Consider the following 22,965-nt stretch of genomic DNA (forward strand, 5'->3'; position numbering starts at 1 on the left):
GAGTTATAAGTCAGCCTGGGCCAGAGTGAGACCTACCTCAAAAAAACAAACAAGCAAGAGAGTGAGTAGTAATACTTTATACCAAAGTAAGCAGTGAGAGTGAGTAGTAATACTTTAAACCAGAGTAAGCAGTGAGAGTTGGAAATGCTTTATACCAGAGTAAGCGGTGAGAGTGAGTGGTGATGCTTTATAACAAAGCAAGCAGTGAGAGTTAGTGATACTTTATACCAAAGTAAGCAGTGAGAGTGAGCAGTAATGCTTTATACCAAAGCAAGCAGTGAGTTAGTAATACTTTATACCAGAGTAAGCAGTGAGGGTGAGTACTGATGCTTTACACCAGATATAAGTAGTAAAGGAAGTCGTAATGCTTTACCCAAAGAGGAAGCATGAATGAAAGTGAGTGCACAGGCAATGTGGCCTTTTGTAGTAGTGATACTCAGGGCACCCCGTGCTGGGAGAAAGCATATGTGGTACGAGGAGCTGCACGCCACCTGCCACACACAGTGAGCCTGCAGCACACGCTGGCCGCACACCACCTGCCACACGCAGTGAGCCTCCAGTACACACTGCTTTATTATTAGAATTAAAAAAAACAGGCATGGTGGCACATACTTTTAATTTTAGCACTAGGGAGACTGAGGTAGGAAGATTGCACTGAAATCAAGGCTAGCCTGGGCTACAGTGAGTTCCAGATCAGCCTAAGCGTAAAACACTGCCTCATAAAAAGCAATATATATACACAAATATTTATTTTATAGATGTATTCTTACAGGGCCAAAATTTCACAAATGGCAGTATAAAATGAGTTTTATAAAAGATGATACAGGGCTGAAGAGATGGCTTCATGGTTAAGCACTTGTCTGTGAAGCCTAAGGACCCCAGTTCTAGGCTTGATTCCCCAGGACCCACATTAGCCAGATGCACAAGGTAGTGCATGTGTCTGGAGTTCATTTGCAGCGGCTGGAGGTCCTGGTGCGCCCATGCTCTCTCTTCCTCTTTCTCTCTCTGTCTGTCACTCTCAAATAAATAAATAAAAATAAACAAAAAATTAAAAATAAATTAAAAGATGGTATAATTTATGCCACCTAAAATAGAAAAATATTTTAAAGAAGTATTATAGTCCCTCCAAAAATTCAAATATAGTCAGTTATTTCTAAAATATCAACAAATAATTCCCAAGGTAATTATAACGCTACTAATTATAAGTCCTCATGTTCATGTTTCCCTAAATTCTTACTATATTATGAGCTTTCATGATTTTCATAGGTTCCAAGCAAATGATTTGCATTTTAAATATTTGTAGAGTCCAAGGGTTCACCTCCTTCCAACCAATTCAAAATACAGGTACTTAAACCTACCATCTCTTGAGGATTAAGAAGGAAGGATCAGCTGCCCCTTTCGTAAACAAAAGGCAGCAAACCAACATCACTTTCTGGACCCAGTCACGACCTGCTGGAGCCCATCCCAAGTCCCTACCTTCTTCTCCCTCCCGCTGTCAGCCTGCAGAGTTTCCAGGCGGGCTTTGAAGTGCTCACAGTCCAATTTCAGCTGTTCTACTTCTTGCTCCTTCCTTTCCAGGCCTAGAAGAGACAGAAACATACTCAAGACATGTCAAATCACAAATTCCTTTTCAATGTCTATTTGACTAACTTTCCCTGTACTGATTTTTTATGTATGTGTATGTATATGTATCTGTATGTACACCAAGGCCTCTTGCCTCCAAAAATGAACACCAAACATTTCATCAGTTTTTGGATCCAGATTATATACATGGCTTGGGTATTGAACCCATGCAGGCAGGCTTTGCAAACAAGGGCCTTTAACCACTGAGCCATCTTCCCAGCATCCGCTATGCTGATTTCTTCAGTCAGAATATTCACACTTGTATTTCCAATTGCTGAACCACAGCAATGTAAAAGAAAACACAGGGAAGTAGAAGGCCAGCCCACGGAAGGGACTTGAACAACCAATGTTTTTTTTTTTTTCTTGTGGCTCAAGATATTTATTATGAAGTTAGCAAATAAAGTAATGGGTTTCATTATGACATTTTCATACAAGTCATTATATTTTGTTCTAATTCAATATGCTTACAGTCCTACTTCAAAGTTCTCCTCAGTTTCCAGTTCATACCAGAACTGACTTATTTTCATTTTTGAGGGGGGAGTATGTGGTTATTTTTTTTTTATTATTTTTTTGCTGGGAACCAAAACCCAGAGCATATGCAAGCTAACACATTCCACCACTGATCTACTCCCTCAGCCCTGAAGGAACTTTTGCTTTTCACTTTATGATTTTAAGACCTCACTTTACTGCCAGGCATGTACTTAGGGCTTCAAGAAAATGTGTTATTTAAAGGGCTGAAGGCAGAGCTGAGAAGCCTGACTGCCTCGTGGCACAGACTTGTATCTATGCCACAAAAAGCAGAAGGCAGCTCTGTGAGTGGTTGGTGCCAGCATGACTGACTCACACGGCGAGTCCCACCAACTGGCAGACTGACTCAGTGGGAACAACTGCAGTAGTAGTCAATGGAGGCGGTCAAGACAGAAAATGCTAGTGAGGGGTGGTGACTGCACAACACTTCCTCTCTACCAGATTCATTCAGTTGATGAGTCAAATGGCCAACAAAAGCCCCAAAAGACACCCACATCAATAATTCAGCCAAAAGCACTAACTTTAAATATTACCATGCTGCTTAAGTACTGATGCTCCAAAGTCATATAAGTCAGATTTTTAAGTGTTTAATCTGGAGGCTATTTTATGCAAAGATGTACCAAGACTTGAGGAGCACAAATACTAAGAGGCACTAGTGTATCTTCAGTCACCAAAAGCGAGATGCTTTAGGACAGTGACTGTCCACTTGAATGCACATCAGAATCTCTTGGAGCACTTGCGCTCCATGCATAGGATTTTGGTTCAGTGTGTCTGGCGTGAGCCTGCCCCCAGGTAAAACTACTGCTGCTTGCCTAGAAAGCACAATTTATTTATTTTTTTCAAGGTAGGGTCTTACTCCGTCCCAGGCTGACCTCAAATTCACTATTTAGTCACAGGCAGGCCTTGACCTTACAGCATTCCTTCCTCCTACCTTTGCCTCCCATGTGCTGGGATTAAAGGTATGTGCCACCACGCCTGGCATACTTTAAAAAGTACATCAAGACAACAGCCTCTACTCTCATCACTGACAACATAAATGAACATGATACCCAACCAGCACCACCAAACAAGGGAACTGAACCACAGCAATGTAAAAGAAAACACAGGGAAGTGGAAGGCCAGCCCACAGAAGGGACTGCCTCCGGGACCAAACACATGGAACACTAACACTGAACCTTCGCCAGTCCACCAGGGGGAAAGGCTTAGACTATGCCAATGAGTGCAGGCGAAAAAAGGGACAGGGCTTTGTATCCCAGAGGTCCAAAGAGGCCCAAACAAGAAACTCACAGGGGGTGCCTGGAACTGCTTGGCATCAAGTGCTCTAGAGAAAGAAATAAGGGGAGTCTCTAAGGTCCCTAGAAATCCTGCTCGAGAAGGCAGATTAGAAGCCCAAGGTTAGTAAACCAGCTTCAGATCATGACACTGGCTGCTAGAGCTCCTCTTAGAAACTGAGAAGTCTTTTGGACAATTTATTCTTTTCTAAACCAGGTTTCTTTATTGCTCCTTCAGAATATGTTGTACTATAGTACAGGACCTCTATTTTGTCCCACTAACCCTAACCATCCAAGAAACCAACTGTCAATGGGAGCCTTGTGCTTTAAAAACAGCTTTGTTGAGCTGAACAGATGGCTCAGCAGTTAAGGTGCTTGCCTGCAAATACTAAGAATCCAGGTTTGATTCCCCAGTAAACCACACAAAGCCAGATGCACAAGGCAGCACATGCATCTGGAGTTCGTTTGTAGTGGCTGGAGGCCCAGGTGCACCCATTCTCCCCTCCCCACCCCTGTGTGTCTCAAAATTAAATACAATCATTAAAAAATAAAAATTGAGGCTGGAGAGATGGCTTAGCGGTTAAACGCTTGCCTGTGAAGCCAAAGGACCCCAGTTTGAGGCTCGATTCTCCAGGACCCACGTTAGCCAGATGCACAAGGGGGCACATCTGGAGTTTGTTTGCAGTGGCTGGAAGCCCTGGCGTGCCCATATTCTCTCTCTCTCTCTCTATCTACCTATCTATCTATCTATCTATCTATCTATCTATCTATCTATCTGCCTCTTTCTCTGTCACTCTCAAATAAATAAATAAAAATGAACAAAAAAATTTAAATAAATAAATAAATAAGAATTGAGCAGCTGGAGAGATGCCTTAGCAGTTAAGGTATATGCCTACGAAGCCTAAGGAACTAGGTTCAATTCTCCAGGTCCCACATAAGCCAGATACACATGGTGGCACATGTATTTGGAGTTCATTTGCAGTGGCTGGAAGCCCTAGTGCACCCATTCTCTCTCTCTTCCTCTCTCTTCCCCCTCCCTCCCTCCCTCCCTTTGTCTCAAATAAATAAATAAAATAAATAAATAAAATGCTTAAAATAAGTAAATAAAAATAAAAATTGAGCTGGGCATGGTGGTGCATGCCTTTAATCCAAGCACTCAGGCTGCAGAGGTAGGAGGATTGCCATGAGTTCAAGACCACCCTGAAACTACATAGTGAATTCCAGGTCAACCTGGGCTACAGCTAGACCCTACCTCAAAAAAGCTGAAACAAACCGAGCGTGGTAGCACATGTCTTTAATCCCAGCATTTGAGAGGCAGAGGTAGAAGGATCGCCATGAGTTCAAGGCCACCCTGAGACGACAGAGTTAATTCCAGGTCAGCCTGGACCAGAGTGAGACCCTACCTCGAAAAACCAAAAAAAAAAAAAAAAAAAAAAGCCCTGAAACAAAACAGAACCAAAAATTCCACTGTTGAATATCTGTACAGTGCTAAATGCTATACATACATACATATGCATACATACATTATAACCATATGAAAAAGGTACCACAGATTCACAGGAAGAAACAAAATGTAAAAAGGAACTAAAATAAAATTATCAGTAAGCTTGCATTTTTTTCTTTGCAGTTACCTCTTAAAGTTTGTTTATATGGGGCTAGAGACATGACTCAGCAATTAAAGGCACTTGCTTGCAAAGCCTACCAGCAAAGGTTCAATTCTCCAGCCATCCAAATAAAGCTGGACATAGCTTGAGAGATGGTTTAGTGGTTAAAGGACTTGCTTGCAAAGCCTACCAGCCAAGGTTCAATTCTCCAGCCATCCAAATACAGCCAGATGCACAAAAATGACACATGCATCTGGTGTATCCATTCCTCCCTCCCTTCCTTTCTCTCTATCTCTCCCCCCACCTTGCAAATAAGTTTTAAATACATTTAAAAGCTAGGTGTTGTGGCACATGCCTTTAATCCCAGCACTTGGGAGGCAGAGAGGTAAGAGGATTGCTATGAGTTCAAGGCCACCCTGAAGCTATATAGTGAATTCCAGGTCTGCCTGGGCTAGAGTGAAAACCGACCTCAAAAAACTAAATAGATAAATAAATAAGTACCAGGTGTGGTGGTGCATACTTTTAATCCTAGCACTTGGGAAACAGAAGTAGGAGGGTCACCATGAATTCAAAGCCAACCTGAGACTACAAAGTGAGTTTCAGGTCACTTTGGGCTAGAGTGAGACCCTACCTCAAAAAAAAAAAAATTTAAAAAAGAAAGAAATAAAAGAAAAAGAATAAAGCTGGACACAAAAAGTGGGGGATGGTTAAGGCACTTGCCTGCAAAGCCTAAGGACTAGAGTTCAATTCCCCAGTATCCACGTAACACCAGATAAACAAGGTGACACATGCGTCTGGAGTTCATATGCAATGGCTGGCTGGAGGTCCTGGCACCACATCCATTCTCTCTTATTATTTTTTCCCCCCAAGGTAGAGTCTCATTCTAGCTCAGGCTGACCTGGAATTCACTATATTGTCTCGGGTGGCCTTGAACTTGTGGTGATCCTCCTACCTCTGCCTCACAAGTGCTGGGATTAAAGGTGTGCGCCACCACGCCCAGCTCTCTTTTTCTTTAAATACAATTCTGTAAATATTTATTTTGAAGTAAGTAAGTTTCTGTGGGAAAATCCAACCCTCAAGTATCTCAAAGGCTAATAGTGGAAGGTACCGTTCATAAAAATCCAATGGAGCAGTGTTGTGGCTCACACCTTTAGCCCCAGCATTCTGGAGACTGAGGTAGGAAGCTCGTTGTGAATGTAAGGCCAGACTGCAGCTACAGAGTGAGTTCCATGTCAGCGTGGGCTAGAATGAGACCCAACCTCAAAAAAAAAAAAAAAAAAAGAAAAGAAAGAAAGAAAGAAAGAAAGAAAGAAAAGAAAAGAAAAGAAAAGAAAAGAAAAGAAAAGAAAAGAAAAGAAAAGAAAAGAAAAGAAAAGAAAAAGGGCTGAAGAGATGCCTGAGCAGTTAAGGTGCTTGCCTACAAAACCTAAGGACCCTGGTTCAATTCTCCAGGTCCCATGTAAGCCAGATGCACATGGTGGTGCATGCATCTGGAGTTTGTTTGCAGTAGCTATAAGCCCTGGCACGCCCATTCTCTCCCTATCCCTCCCTCCCTCCCTCCCTCCCTCTCTCTCTCTCCCCGTCTCTCTAATAAAAAAATAAAATAAAATCTTTAAAAAAAAAAAGACAAAAACTGCAGTGATAGCTAGGGATGGGGGTACAAGCCTCTAATTACTCCGGAGTTCAAGGTCATCCTTGGCTCCAAAATGAGTACAGGGCTAACCTGGGCTATATGAAACTCTACCCTCTCCCCCCAAAAATTTTAAAAACTGGCAAATTTATATGGGAAGAGCATCTTAATTGTGCCAGCTCTGCAAAACAGAAGCTTTGTTTTCACATGATCTCTTTAGGATCATAATAGCATTAGTTCTGGCGTATTTCATTATTTCAAAGAACTTGGCAAAATGTCCCAGAGCTGACACATTCTGGAATATCTTCAAGCATGAATCATGCAGACAGGTATAGAAGTGACTAAAGTACCAAGTGATAGTCGGACTTCAAATATATGTATGTAACTTTTTTTGCGGGGGGTGAGGGGTTTGAGGTAGGGTCTCACTCTAGCCCAGGCTGACCTGGAATGCACTATGTAGCCTGAGGCTGGCCTCAAACTCATGTTGATCCTCTTGACCCTGCCTCCTGAGTGCTGGGATTAAAGGTGTGAGCCACCACGCCCAGCTTGTACATAACTTTGTAAGACAGAGGTGGATAGAGCACGGGCACACTCGGGCCTCTTGCAGCTGTACACTGCAGACACACACAATGCACTTTGTGCACTGACTTTACATGGGCACTGGGGAGCTGAACCCAGGCTGGCAGACTTTACAGCATTCTCTCTCTATCTGCCTCTATTCACCTCACTCTCAATAAGGAAATATTGTTCAAAAAGCAGTGCAGAGCCAGGCGTGGTGGCACATGCCTTTAATCCCAGCACTCGGGAGGCAGAGGTAGGAGGATCACCATGAGTTTGAGGCCACCCTGAGACTACATAGTGAATTACAGGTCAGCCTGGGCCACAGTGAGACCCTACCTCAAAAAACCAAAAAATAAAATAAAATAAAAAGCAGTGCATACATGTGGCATTCATTTGCAGTGGCAGGAGACTCTACTATGCATACACACACATGTAAATAAACTAATTTGTTTAATTTTTTGCTTCTACATCTATCATTAAACTATATTACTCAAACATAACACAAAAGAAGGAGAAAGGGGATAATTACATCTCCACAAGCTTTGTCAGGTAAAAAGCTAGAGGAATTTTTGACCACCCAAAATTTTTATTGTGGTAGTCATGACTCTTGCTTTACATGGGAACTTGCTGCAGGTTTTCATACCAAAGCAATAGGCTTCACAAGGCCCTTTCCACACACTATGCAACCCCCTAACATTGCAGGTGGTGCTGATGAGGCCATGTCCATCCATACCAGGGGCAGGTCGGCTGTGAGAGACTGCCACCTTGTGGCAAGATGGGAGCATTGCTGCTACTTCCTGACTGCCTCAGTTTCAGCCCAACCCCATTGCTTGCCACCTACTGCCACCATGAGGGCAGGGGTTGTCATTGGTTTTGTTTTTTGCAGCACCTGACATGAAACAGTAGGTGCTACCTAAATGTCACATAAATGAACTTTATCTCTTTGTACATTTTTATCCTTGAACACAAAAATATGGCTCTGGTTAAAAAAAGAAGGTATCTCATTTTCCTGTAACAATATATTGCTTTCATATTTTTTAAAAAATTTAGACCAGGCATGATGGCACACGCCTTTAATCCCAGCACTAGGGAGGCAGAGGTAGAAGGATCACCATGAGTTCAAGGCCACACTGAGACTACATAGCGAATTCCAGGTCAGCCTGGACCAGAGTGAGACCCTACCTCAAAAAAAAAGTACACTTAAAAATCTATTTTAGAGGCCAGGTGTGGTGGCGCATGCCTTTAATCCCAGCACTCAGGAGGCAGAGGTAGGAGAGTTGCCATGAGTTCAAGGCCATGCTGAGACTACATATTAATTCCAGGACAGCCTGAGCTAGAGTGAAACCCTACCTCGAAAAACAACAAAAAAAATTAAATTAAAAATTTTTAAATCTACTTTAGGGTCTGAAGAGATGTCTTAGCAGTTAAGGTATTTGCCTGTGAACCCTAAGGACCTATGTTCAATTCCCCAGTATCCATATAAGCCAGGTGTACAAGGCGGTTCATGTGTCTGGAGTTCGTTTACAGTAGCTGGAGACCCTGGTGTGGCCATTTTCTCTCTCTCTGCCTCTTTCTCTCTCACTCTCTCTCTCAAATAAATAGGGCTGGAGGGATGGCTTAGAGGTTAAGGCGCTTGCCTCCAAAGCCAAAGGACCCAGGTTTGGTTCTCTAGGACCCACATAAGCCAGATGCACAAGGTGGCACATGCATCTGGAGTTTGTTTGCAGTGGCTACAGGCCCTGACACATCCATTCTCATATTCTTTCTCTCCCTCTCCTTCCCTCCCTCCCCCCCCCTCTCTCTCTCTCTATCTCTATCTCTATCTCTACCTCTTTCTTGCTCTCAAATAAATAAAAGTAAAAAAATTTTTTTTAATCAAATAAGTGTGTGTGTGTATGTGTGTGTGTGTGTGTAGGTTTTTCAAGGTAGGGTTTCACTAGCCCAGATTCACTATGCAGTCTCAGGGTGGCCTAGAACTCACAGCCATCCTCCCATCTCTGCCTCCTGAGTGCTGGGATTAAAGGCCTGGGGATTAAAGACATGCACTACCACACCTAGCATATATATATATATATTTCTATTTTAAAGCCTATGGCTAGGGAAGTCATAAGCCCAAGGGGGAAAGCTACTGTTGTCTAGCTAAATAGATATATTATACCTACCAAACTGCCCTTTAAAAACTTGTTTATTCCCCTATATTAGTGCTATTCTTACTCCTGTTATAGAAGCTTCTCTTTTCAGATGGCAATGACCACTGAGAAGACATAAAACTCATCAAAGTGCTGAGAAGTGACAGAAGAGTGTTCAGCACTAAGTAGCACTGAGACATCTCTATCACACCCTCCAATGGCCAGAGACCACTGAAGTGGCAGAAAGAATGTAAGAGCCAAAGGAAGAAGAAGAGTACTGTGAAATACTGTCTCCAGAGAAAAAGTGGCCTTGGGGACTGAAGGAATGACTTAGTGGCTAAAACCTGTGAAGCCTAAAGACCCAGGTTCGATTCCCCAGCACCCACGTAAGCCAGATGCATAAGGTGGCACATGCATCTGGAGTTCGTGTGCAGTTGCTAGGGGCCCTGGTGTGACCATTCTATCTCTCCCTATCTAGCTACCTATCTATCTGCCTGTCTCTCTCTTTAAAAAAAAAAATGTTTTTGAAGCAAACCCAACAGACTGGCCTTTTTTAAATGAGAGAGCAAGAGAGAACTGGTGTACCAGGGCCTCCAGCCACTGCAATGGAGCTCCAGACATGTGTGCCACCTTGTGCACATGTGCGACCTTATGTGCTTGCATCACTTTGTGCATCTGGCTTACGTGGGATCTGGAGAGTCAAACATGGGTCCTTAGGCTTCGCAGGCAAGTGCCTTAACTATTAAGCCATTTCTCCAGCCCTCTCTCTCTTAAATAAGTAAATAAAATATTTTTAAAGTGGCCTTGATATTCATAACCAAACAGGAACTGAGCTACACACACACACACACACACACACACACGAAAAAATGACGTGCTCAAAATAGAAGACAGACTAGTTGGAAAGAAGGATGGGGGAGGCGGGCCAGGACGGGAAAGGGGGAAAGTGGTGAGCAGAGATTATAACCATGGTATGCTATCTGTATGTATGGAGGTTGTCAATAAAAAGTTTAAAAGGCTGGGCGTGGTGGCACACACCTTTAATGCCAGCACTCGGGAGGTAGTGATAGGAGGATCGCTGTGAATTTGAGGCCACCACCCTGAGATTACCTAGTGAATTCCAGGTCAGCCTGGGCTAGAGTGAAACCCTATCATGAAAAGCCAAAAATAAAAAGAAAAAGTTAAAAAGAAAAAGTCGACGGCTGAGAGAGTTCTAAGCCCTAGAAAGGAAGCTACTACTGTTGTTTGGCTATATGAACATGTTGTGCCCTAAACCAAAGTGTCCTCTAAATCGCTTATGTTTATGTATATATTAGTACTCCTGTCAATTTTGGTTAGAAAAGTTTCTCTTTTCAGATGCCAGTGACTGTTGGGGAGACTCAAAACTCATCAAAAGGCTAAGACGATGGTTGAGAGAACAGCACTACATGAGACATTAATCACGGCTTAGGGACGATAGCAGAAGAGGTGCACAAAGACTAAGAGCCAGAGGCTGGGAGGAGTACGTTGGTTCGCTGTCATCCAGACACAAATGGTCACAGCATTCATGACTTCACAGCGGCTGCTGACACAACCTCTGGTGAGCAGACCTAAGGAAAGCCATGTTAGGCCACTGAGCCATCTTGACCTTCTGGAGCCACAGAGTAAAGATTAACACAGAGCAGTAACTACAAGCCTGAAGGCATGATTCCAGTAAAGATACCTGAGGGTAGTCTTGCCCTGAGGTCAAGGAGGCCTGGTACTCCATAAGAGCTTCACCTGATGTTTGGTCTTGCCCTTATCTGGAGCTCTGGCTGCCCAAGTTCTGCTTTTGTAAATCATGCCTGCTTGCTCTTGCAAAAGATAACTGGGGTGGGGGGAATGACTAAGTAAGGGGTTACTTAAAGGAATGTGGGTTTTGCCTTTGAAAACACACTGTAAAAATAGGATGGGGCTGTTCTCCTCCTTGCTGTGAGGGGACAGACGCCAGCCTGCTTAATAAACATTCTCATTTTTAATTTTATTTGGGTGGTCTTCTGTTCATTTCTGGTCTGGGACTTGCTACACTGTCATTACCTGCATAAGATCTATATAATAACGGGTTATAATCAGGTTGTCATGGACAATGGAGAAGGGCAAGAAAAGAAAAGACATCAAAATAGAAGAGGAACTAGGAGGTGTTGATCGAAATGAGCTTCCCAAAAGGGAGTCACCAAAACAAAAACAGGATGGCTACAGAGAGATATAAGAAACAGATCGTCCACATTCCTCAAGAACAATGCCCTAAGAACTTATCTCTCACCAGGTCACTTCTGGTCTCACCCTGAGATCAGAGATTTACTGTGCCCTATCTCTCACCAGGTCACTCCTGGTCTCTCCATAGGGCTAATGTAAAAGAACAGAGATTTGCTGCCCTAACAAGAAAATTCCTTCCCCTTTCTCACCTTCTCCCAATTGAAAAAAACCTATAAAGCCCACTATCTGCAACCCCAAGCTGCCTGCTCTGCTCTTGAGAGCCAGTCCTGGCGCTCGTGCCCCCTACCCAAATAAAAACTTCCATCTTTGCCTCAGAGTGCTCTCCGTGATCCTTGGTCACTCCTGAACCTTACATCTGGTGCTGTAACTCGGATAGGAAGGCCTCTGGCTGCCCTCTTGGCAGCCAGGCCTCCTTTTCCCCTGACCAGACCACCAAGCTGCCATCCAACCCTCTGAAGGCTTCGGACAATCTCTGCCTGATACAGGCTCTCACACCCACCACAATTTGGCCACAGTAAGTGTCCCACTCTGTCTCACTCTTCTCTCCATCTCCCCCCTTCTCAATAGGTGTCCCACTCCCTGGGGTTAGTCTGTCTCAGGTTTCACCCTGATGAAAGCCATGCCCGCAAGGCAGGCTACACCCCTCGGCCATGAAGCCCCACCCCAGGTTTTAAGAAAGACTCTCAAAACCTCAGGTCTATTGTTCTCTGGTCTACCATACCCTAAAGGGGCGCCTTTTGGTTCGGTTGCACCATCCCAGGACACTCTCTCTCTCTCTCTCTCTCTCCCCCTCCCTCCTTCCCTCACTCCTGAGATCTCCTCTTTCACTGCCAGTGGCTTTCTCCATCGTGAGCACAGGTGCCCTCCTTGCCCACTAAACAGGCTAAAAAGCTGACAATTGCGACCTGTACAGACTCTGCCCATGTGGGAGGTGCAGGCCCTGTCCACCCTCACAGGCCAGGGGGTCATAGTGGTATACTATGTAAACCCAGCCTAACCTGTGGTCTCTCATCACCTTCGTCTTGTTCTTTCTCTGTCTCACTTCGCTCGCCCTTTCATTCTACTCTCACACCTCCATGGGGAACAAAACCTCCAAGCCACTTCCAACTATCCCCTAGCTTTTCTTGTTAAGAACTGAAAACCTCTATAACTCCTGGGTGACATCAAACCTCATCATCTAATCTTTCTCTGCAACTCTGCCTGACCACAATATATACTGGACAACAGGTCCAACTGGTCTGAAAATGATACTTTTGATTTCCAATTCTCACTGATTTAAAAAACTTTTGCCAATGTACAGGCAAATGATCCAACATACCCTATTTTTCACTCTGTATGCAAGGCCTTCTCTCTGCTCTACCTGCCATTCTCACAAGGCCCTTCTAGCCAAGGTCTCAGGAATATGCTGCCACTCAACCCCTCCCCCATATTCACCCTCACCCTCTGCTTTTGACCAGAACGCCATAGAGAACCTCACCCCAACAGCTCCTCCAGCTCCTCCAGCTCCCTCAGCCTCTCCTGACACCCTGCCTGGTAACAAGGTTTGATTTTAACCTCTGGAGTTGTAAATAGAATATAAATTTAAAATGTAATGCATAACTTCTGAATAAATGAGTGAATGAATGAATGAATATATGAAGGGAAATGGTTGACTAGAGTCTATATGAAAAGTGCACTTGAAATGAATGTGTCTGTGTGTGAGTATATACATGGCTCACAGCCCTAAGGCAGCAGATATTTCTGTTCTGAGCAGTGCCATTTCACTGTGGGGATGTTTTCCACCAAGCCCACTGTACAAGACGGCATAGCCAATTTTTACTGCTGAATGTCCCCCAGAAGGAACACTAAAAGTAAAAGTAATTAAGATCATAGGAAAAATGCAAGATTCTCCTACTCTTAGAGTTGTAAAATGACAGGTTTGAAAATAACCTAAAGCCCCAAGAAAACTCTCCCTGGAATTTAGGGAGGAAAATGGCTCACTCTTAGCCTCCCTGCCTTGCAGAGCCCGGGAACTGCAAGCACCAGGAATCTCAGGACCCTGGCCCCAGCATGATGACGAATGAATGCCAAGTCGCTATGGGGATTTCTTACAGGAAATGTGTACCTGTTTTACATTTACTTTATCTCTCTATGCTTATATGGAACTACTAACAGACAATAGCCTCAAGATTTATGTTTAAATTTAAAAGTATTCGATATTAATTTGTAAACAAATTTCTAAAATTTCTAATAATACTTAAATCTGCTCTGCTCTTGAGAGTCAATCCCGGCAGCTCTTCCTCCCACCCCCAATAAAAACTTCCATCTTTGCCTCAGAGTGCTTACAGTAGGAAAGAACAGGTTCAGGGGAGAGGAATCAGGAACACCAGCAGATGGTAAAAGGAGATTATGTAAATGCTTTGATTTTAAAAATTATTTTAAAAATGAGTAAATAAAGCTCCTGGCTCTGGGAGCAGAACTCCATGGCAGAGTGTTCATGCAGCATGGGCAAGGCACTGGGTTCTGTCCTCAGTACTGCAAGAACAGAGAGGAAATTGGTTTCCACTTGCCTAACATACCAAGCACTGTAATCTCATTTAAATAAACCACTTCTACTTAGGATGCCCTTTAGCTTGACCATGGAGGAACACACCAACCTCTACAAGAGCTGACACCAAAGCCAAGAGCCTGCTAGACACAAGGCTGGAGAGTCAGAGCCACAACCCAAGCAACTCATCTAGGAAGACTGGCCCTGGAGAGACTTTATAAGAAGAAAGAGAAAATTTTATTTTCCTTCACACATTTCCAAAATGGTAAGACACTAAGAACAAAAACGAGGTGAACAATGCTTTACTGAGCCTTCTGTTTGACTAGGCCTCAGGCAGAAAGGCAGAGGTCTTAAAGGGCAAATCAAATTGAAAATTATCAATGATCCTTCCTACGATGCCCCAGACCACTTGGTCCTTCCTCTCTCTCTCAATACCAGGGTTTCCAATAGCACAATGTGACCTCATCATACTGCAAGTCAGAAGAACATGCAGAATGGAGGATGGTCCCTAAGATCAAGTCTATTCAGAAAAATAAAAAAATAACTCTATAGTCAGGCAGGGGACACAACAGAAGGCAAAAATGATAGCCTTGCCCTCCCACCAACTCACAAGATAAAATGGGGCCAAAATCACTGTCAGGAAGAGCATGATATGGTGTGGAAGTGGAGTGATGATGTCTAACAGAAAGCTCCTGTGTGCGGGCAGTCAGAGTAGAGAGGAGCTCTGGGCTGAGGCTTATCCAGCAATACACAGGCTTCTAAACAATGGTATGGTCTTGCTTAGGTACTGAGGCCATAGTGGTTTTGTTGCTGGTTGTTTTGCAGCCAAAGAACGAGGAAGAGCTGTCTCAACAGCTTGATGTGAGCTAGGGAAAGGGGCTGGCAATGGGTGAGCACTACCTAGGAGAGGCAAGCACAAGGATTTCAGCAAAACAGCAGTAGAGACAGTCATGATGCATGGCCAGTCACTGGTGGACAGGGATCCCAGGGAGCCAAGAAGACAAAGAGTAAACCCATATGGTCTAGGGGATGTGCTCTGAGGAGACTAATGCAGACCAGGGTAAGAAAGTACAAGCAGATGGTCACCACAAAGTGAGATCTAAGAAGCAAAAATCAGCTTGATGAGAAAATCCAGTCTGCCCTACAGACACAGATAAAGCCAGCTGCCAAGTAAAATGGAAATGGTATGTCTCCCAAGGACACTGCAACTTCAAAGTATCACAATGACCCTTTCTTGGAGTGACTGCTGACTGCTTATTCACAGGACACTTTCTGAAAACTCAACTCAGAAACTTTGTTGCTTAAACTAGACAGTAAGAAATAAATACTCCACCCCACCTAAAGAGTCACTGTGACACAGAAACAGCTTGATTTCCCACTAGCCTCAGAAGGGATTTCTAGGCAGTGTTGTATGTCTAGTTAAACTTTGCTTAAGCTGGGCATGGTGGTGCACACCTTTAATCCCAGTACTCTGGAGGCAGAGGTGGGAGACCACCATGAATTTGAGGCCATCCTGAGACTACAAAGTGAATTCCAGGTCAGCCTGGGCTTGAATGGGACCCTACTCGAAAAAACAAGGAAAAAAAAAAACTTTGTTAACAACCCAATGAGACCTGGGTCTACTTCACATTCAAATTTATGATGTCTCCACATACAGCCCCATTCTACCATAAGCTATCAAAACACTGCTTTTGTGCTTAGGAGGCTGAGGCAGGAAGATATGGCTTAAGACCAACCTGGGCTCCATAAAGAGTTCAAGGTCAACCCAGACTACATGGTAAGACTGTTTCAAAAAAAATAATTAATTTAATTAAATTTTAAAAACAACACTGTTTCAGGCTGGAGAGATGGCTTAGCAGTTAAGGCACTTGCCTTGACTCAGGTTCCACTCCCCAGAACCCATGTAAGCCAGACACACAAGATTGTGCACATGTGTCTGGAGTTCACCTGCAGTGGCTAGAGGCCCTGGCTTGCCAATTCTCTCTCTTGATCTCTCTCTCTCTCTCATAAATACACTAATTGAAAAAAAAAAAAAAACTGCTTCATTTCTACACCACCTTACTCCAGCCCTGTCCCCAACTCCTGAATAAACTATGTGGTAGTTTGAATGGATGACCCCCAATAGATTCAGGATTTTTTTTTTTTTTTGGTTTATTTTTATTTATTTATTTATTTGAGAGCGAGAGACAAAGAAAGAAGCAGAGAGAGAGAGAGAGAATGGGTGCGCCAGGGCCTCCAGCCACTACAGATGTGTGCGGCCCCTTGTGCATCTGGCTAACGTGGGTCCTGGGGAATCGAGCCTCGAACTGGGGTCCTTAGGCTTCACAGGCAAGCGCTTAAACGCTAAACCATCTCTCCAGCCCGATTCAGGATTTTTATTAAAGTTTTTAATTCAGATCTACAGCTACCTAGTTGCAGGAGGTGTCACTGGGCAGGTCCTAGGGTCCAGCCCTAAGGTGTGAGAGTGGATTTGGAATTCCAGTCTAAGATATGCAAAGTGCCTGAGCTTTGCCTGGAGTTCCTAAGTGTGCTTCTTATGGTGCTGGTATGGCTTGTGGATTTTTCTCTCTCTGCTTGGTCCTGTGAAAGTGGGCCAGCTTCTTCTGCCATTGTGGAATTTCCCCAAGATCTGTAAACTTCAAATAAATCTCCTTCCTCCGTAACTGTTCCTGATTTGGAAGTTCATCCCAACAACTGAAGTTTACTACTACAAACTATAACCTTTTTTGTTTGATGGAACAACTCTGGTATGTGGTCTCCTACACCAATAAGCCATCAACCTGACCTTGTCAGATTGTAGGACAGTTCCTGATTCAGCTAGGACAGACATTCAGAGTCTGAAATGATCATGAAGCAATACCAGTCAGAATCAGACCCAGGGCAAATTCCACCATGCCCCATCAGAAAACTTTTGTGTTGTTCTGGTTTTTTTTTTTTTTTGGGGGGGGGGGTAGTTTGTTTATTTGTTTGCTTTTTGGTTTTTCAAAGTAAGAACTCACTCTAGCTCAGACTGACCTGAAATTCACTGTGTCATCTCAGGGTGGCCTCAAACTTCTGATTTTCATGTTTCTACTACTCAAGACATGCACAGCCATGGCTGGTTCAGAAACCTATATTCTTCAGTCAAAGTATTTTTTTTTTCTTATCTGTACTATTGGTAGAAATGTTACTCAGGCCTCTGGGATGCAGCTTTTCTTGAGGCCACTCCATGAGATCCAACAGTCACATATGATGTGGGAAATTAGCCTTAACCATCAAAGGCTGACTTAATAATTATAATTTGGGAGCCGGGCATGGTTGCCCATGCATTTAATCACAGCACTTGGGAGGCAGAAATAGGAGGATCACTATGAGTTCAAGGCCATCCTGACATCACATAGTGAATTCCAGGTCAGCCTGAGCTACAGTGAGACTCTACCCCCAAAAACAAAAAATAAAAATAAAATTGTAATTTGGTCCCCAATTAGGCAAGTGCTCAATCTCAAAACACTTCCAAGAACTTTCATCAGTTTATAAACTGGTATTACACATGGTGACTCAGGTCAAGTCTCCAAACTGAATGGGTAAATGCCAGCAATCCTGAGCTTAGTTTAGCTCAGTGCTAACAACTGACCCTCCTGCCCACCTAGAAACACATACACATCAGGTATCTCTACAAATGTGGTTAACTGCAAAGTTTCCACACAGCAAGCTCTTGAACTTACACTGGTCCTTAACTTTCAGAGTAGATCTTTTCAGATAACAAAAGTATAAAACTCTGGGGCTAGATAGGGCTTAGCAGCTAATCACTTGCCTGTGAAGGCTAAGGATCTCGGTTGGAGGCTCAATTTCCTAGGACCCACATAAGCCAGTTGTACAAGGGGGCAACCATGTCTAGAGTTCGTTTGCAGTGGCTAGAGGCCATAGTGCACCCATTCTCTCTCTATCTGCCTCTTTCTCTCTCTGTCACTCTCAAATAAATAAATAAAAATAAACAAAAGTTGTTTTTTTTTTTTTAAGTATAAAATTCTGCCAAGGAAGACTGCACCAGAGAAAGAAGTTAATGGCAAGGCTAACTCTAAAACAAGTTACACATTGAGGTCATTGCCAAGCCTTTCTCAGTTTTAGCATCCTCTCCAACAATGGAATTACAAGCAATTTAAAGCAATGCCTTATATTTTATTTACAACCGTTCAGTCATGGGCCAGAGATGGCTCTGATAGGGCAGATTACTGTTACCACCAATGACAGGTAAACATGAAGACTCACTCTTTTCTACGTTTGTTAATTTCTGGAAGCTTTCCAGCGTGTCTCCATTTAGTATTCTGGGCAAGAAGTCCCGTATTTGCATCACTTCAGTTGTCAGCCGTTCAAGGTACTTCTTTCTGACTTTAACAAATTCATCTTTAGTTTCCATGTACTAAAAAAAAAAAAAAAAAAGATCAGCTCTTACAATTACTTTATTTCTGTTCAGATAATACCAGCGCCCAAGTCAACTTGCTTCCTTTCTTCATGCCTCTCCTGTTCATAACTGCTTCAAAAGCATGTATTTTTACCTAATGTGCATTTTTGATCTTTTCCTGACAAGGTTTCAATATGTACCCTGGTTGACCTGCAACTCACTACTTGGACTAGGCTGGCTTTGAAAGACGTTCATGTCTCTGCCTTCCCAGCACTGGGATTACAGGTCTGTGCCTCCACAGCTGGCACCTAAGGTGCCTTCCAATCCTGGTATATAGACACAGACTCTATATAAAAACTGAGCACTGAAGCCCAGTATTGAAAATGGGAGCTGGGACATCCACGCACAGCGACAATCCCAGTTTCTCAGGAGGCTTGGAGGAGGGGCACTTTGCTCCAGATGAACAAATCTAGGTTCTGCTTCAGTACAGGGCTTGTTTGAGGTATTGAAGAGGGGGAAAAGGTGTACACAAGAACCATTTTCCAGGGCTAGAGATATGGCACTTGCTTGCAAAGCCTGACAGCCTAGTACCAATGTAAAGCCAGCTAGATGGACAAAGTGACACATGCATATGGAGTTCGTGTGCAGTGGCAGGAGGCCCTAGCATGGCCATTTTCTCCTTTTCTTTGTTTCTCTCTTCTTGCAAATAATTAAAATAATTTAAAGAGCCCTATTTCTGGCTGAAGAGATAGCTGAGAGATTAAGGCCCTTGCCTGTGAAGCTTAAGGACCCAGATTCCATTCCCCAAACCCACATAAACCAGATACACAAGGTGGCACATGTGTCTGGAGTTCATTTGCAATGGATAGAGGCCCTGGCAGGCCCATTCACTCTCTTGTCACCTTTGTGGTTTTGGATTTTGTTTGTTTGTTTGTTTGTTTGTTTGTTTGATGTAGGGTCTCGCTGTAGCACAGACTGACCTGGAACTCACTATGTAGTCTCAAGGTGGCCTCGAACTCACAGGGATCCTCCTGCCTCTGCCTTCCAAGTGCTGGGATCAAAGGCAATCGCCACCACCCCAGAATGCCCCATTCTTTCTCTTTCTCTCTCAAATAAATAGTAAACAAAGCCGGGTGTAATGGCGCGTGACTTTAGTCCCAGCACTCGGGAGGCAAGAGGCGGAAGGCTCACTGTGAATTCAAGTCCGCCCTGAAACTACATATTGAACTCCAGGTCAGCCTGGGCTACATCGAGATCCTACCTCGAAACGCCAAAAAAATTAATTAATTAATTAACTAATAAATAAATTAACATTTCTTTAAAAAAAAAACCGATATTCTGAAAAGCCAATGAAAACGCCTGCAACTTTACATCGAGGCGCCAGGCGGATGCTAAAGACAGGCAAAGGAATCCCTATGGCTGGAGCTTGCCCTCGACCTGCGAAGCCTTCACGTCTGCTCTCCAATAGCGAAAGGAAGCGCGGGCGGGAGCCTTTCCCGAGGCGGCACCAGGTGAGGGGCAGAACCCGAAGGGGGCCCGGGTCTGGCGGGCTCTGGGGTCACGCGACCCGAGTCAGCGCGTCGTGCGCTCTCCAACGCGACCGAGGCCGTCGACGTCCCGGCCCGCCCAGGCCCGCGCGACTCTCCACCGGGCCGCCTCGCGCCCGGCCCGGACCACGCGGGCAAGGACGGACAGGGCCCAGGCCCTGACAGCCGCCCACAGCAGGTTGGAACCCGCAGCAGACCCGGCCACCCCCCTACTGACCCTGCAGGCCTCCTCGGCGCCGCCTTCCTCGTCCATAGCTGCGACTTAGGGACTTAGGCTCTGTGCGCCTGCGCGGCACTCTTGGCTCCTCCCAAACCAGCAGGAAAGAGCGGGAAAGTGAAGGCGCCCCGGCGCAGACGGAGAGCCACGAGGTCCAAACATCGTAGGGGTTGCGCAGCTCCCGGTTGCTGCGGGCCCAAGGGGGCTGGAATCGACGTGGCCCTCTTTCAGCACCTCTGCTTTCCTTGTTACCTGGCAAAGTAGGCGGAAATGAGGCCTGGGTGTGGGCATAATTGTCAGTTCAAATAAAATGTCCATTCTTTCCTGTTTGGGAAAGGATGCTACTCGACTCAGGGCCAGCGTCCAAAGTGGCCCTCTGGGGAACCAGCTACATCAAACACTGGTTCGCATCCCTTGGCTCCAGGGGCTTCTATAGTGAGGACTGTATTTCTATGTTCCTAGGAGAGAATTATTTCTGGCCAGGTAGCTCAGTAGAGCAACATAACCAAGATCTGAAGTTAGGCATGGTGTCACAAGCCTGTAATTTCCGCACTTGAGAGAAGGAGGCAGCATGATCGAGTTTAAAACCAGCCTTGCGACGTATTGAGCTGGAATACATATGCATCTACAAAACAGCCAGGCGTGGTGTTGCACGCCCTGAATCCCAGCACTTGGTTGGCAGAGGTAGGAAGATCACTGTGAGTTCAAGGCTACCCCTGAGACTGCATAGTGAATTCCAGGTCAACCTGAACTATAGATCCTACCTTGAAAAACCAAAAAAATAAAACAATTAGCCAGGTGATGGTTCATGCCTTTAATCCCAGAACTTGGAGGCAGAGGTAGGAGGATCACCGTGAGTTCGAAGCCACCCTGAGACTACATAGTGAATTCCAGATCAGCCTGGGCTAGAGTAAGACCCTACCCCAAAATAAATAAATAAAATAAAATAGAGGCTGGAGAAATGGTTCCGCAGTTCAGACACTTGCCTGAAAAGTCTAACAACCCGGGTTTAATTCCCCAGTGCCTACATAAAACCAGATACACAAAGCATATCTGTAGTTCCCTTGGAGCAGCTGGAGACCTTGACACGCCAATTGTGTGTGTGCGTGTGTATGTGTCTGCATACAAATAAAATAATTTTAAAAGAAAATTAATAAATTAAAAATAGGGTCTGGGAGATGCACAAAGTGGTGCATGTGTCTGAAGTTCATTTACAGTGGTAGGAGGCCCTGGCCCATTCATGCTCTCTCTTTCTCTCTCTGTCTCCCTCTTTTCTTCCCTCTTCCTCCCTCCCTCCCCCCCCCCCCCGCAAATAAACAAACAAATATGGGGCTGGGGAGATTGCTCAGTGTTAAGTGTTTGCCTATGAGACCTGAATTCTGAGTTCAAGTTCCTCAACTGCCTGGTGCCAGATTAAATGCAGGGCCTAGCAATGCTAGGGAGACACAGATAGGAGAATCTCCTAAACTTGCTAACAGCTTGTCTAGCCCAGTGGGTGTGCTCTGGATCCAGTGTCTCAAAAAGGGACTGGAGGGGTTAGAGAGATGGCTTAGTGGTTAAGGCGCTTGCCTGCAAAGCCAAAGGACTCAGGTTCAATTCTCCAAGACCCACATAAGCCAGATGCACAAGGGGATGCATGCATCTGGAGTTCGTTTGCAGTGGCTGGAGATCCTGACATGCCCCATTCTCTCTCTCTTTCTCTCTCTCCCTCCCTATTTCTGTATCTCTCTCTCTCAAATAAATAAGGGACTGGAGAGATGGCTCATTGATTAAAGGCACTTGCATTCAAAGCCTAATGGCCCAGGTCTGATTCCCCAGTATCAATGTAAAGTCAGGCCTGTAGGAGAAAGCCTAGGTCAGGACACTTTACTACAGGTCAGAAATGTCAAGAGGATCTGACCTTTCCTTATCTCTGCTTCCTTTAGGAGTCCTACTCCCTTGAGAAGATGCTTCTGTAGAAGAAAAGAAACTGAAAGCTTAACTGATGCCCTAAATCCCTGTAACGGTTAACTGCTGAGCTCAACTTACCTGTCAGTAGCTAAAGAAAACCCAAAGAGAGAACTGTCTGGGGGTGGGGGTGGGGCTCCCAGAGGGACAAGAGAGCAAGACAATTTAGAATAAAATAAAGCTCTTGGTTAGGGCAACCCAACTGCATGATTTATATGCATGTTGATTCATAGGTATGTTTTGAAAAATTGTTTTGAATCATATAGACTGCACAAGCTGTCAGGTCCTGCTTCTGTAAACCAGCTGCCCGCTTGCTCACTCACCCCTCCCCTTGCTCTGAACACTACAAAATGAAAGTAAAACCTCAGTTTAGCATTGAAGTTACTTTGGGGAGCGATCCCAACTTTGGTGACCGGGAACTAAACTCCTCCACTTTCACTCATGCTGGTGTTGGAATGATCTTTTCAGAAAAGATCTGTAACACTTCCTAGAGAACTAAGATTTCTGGGAATAGTGCTCTTTGCCACTTTGTACATCTGGTTTTACAGGGCTTCTGGGGAACTGAAGAGGGGAAACAAGGCCTCGGCTTCGCAAGCAAATGCCTTTACCCGCTGAATCATCTCTCCAACTCTCCCCTTCTCTTAAAGCTCTCCCTTCCAAAACCTTTCTGAAAGTTATTCTCTGGTCTGTGGATTTCTTTTTTATTTCATATTTATCTGTTGGAGAGAGACGATGGGTACACCAGGGCCTTTGGCAGCTGCAAAT

The 22,965-nt window shown here is 44.5% G+C and overlaps 1 protein-coding gene across 6 annotated transcripts in view; it reads right to left on the bottom strand.

Moving 5' to 3' along the window:
• LOC101616704 (heat shock transcription factor 2 binding protein) overlaps positions 1-22,965 on the bottom strand; it is an 84,044-nt gene that overhangs the window by 59,567 nt on the left and 1,512 nt on the right. For 3 of the 6 annotated variants that reach the window (XM_045150110.1, XM_045150107.1, XM_045150108.1), the window contains exons 2-4: positions 20,254-20,505; positions 18,357-18,507; positions 1,477-1,580 (exon numbers count right to left, since the gene is read on the bottom strand). In XM_045150110.1, coding sequence (XP_045006045.1) covers positions 1,477-1,580; positions 18,357-18,507; positions 20,254-20,289 — 291 coding nt within the window. In that variant the 5' untranslated portion in view covers positions 20,290-20,505. The remainder of the gene's footprint in view (positions 1-1,476; positions 1,581-18,356; positions 18,508-20,253; positions 20,506-22,965) is intronic. The other 3 variants (XM_045150106.1, XM_045150111.1, XM_045150112.1) reach the window with 1 other exon arrangement.

The sequence above is a fragment of the Jaculus jaculus genome, chromosome 5 (genome assembly GCF_020740685.1).
Source record: "Jaculus jaculus isolate mJacJac1 chromosome 5, mJacJac1.mat.Y.cur, whole genome shotgun sequence".
NCBI classification, from domain to species: Eukaryota; Metazoa; Chordata; class Mammalia; order Rodentia; family Dipodidae; genus Jaculus; species Jaculus jaculus.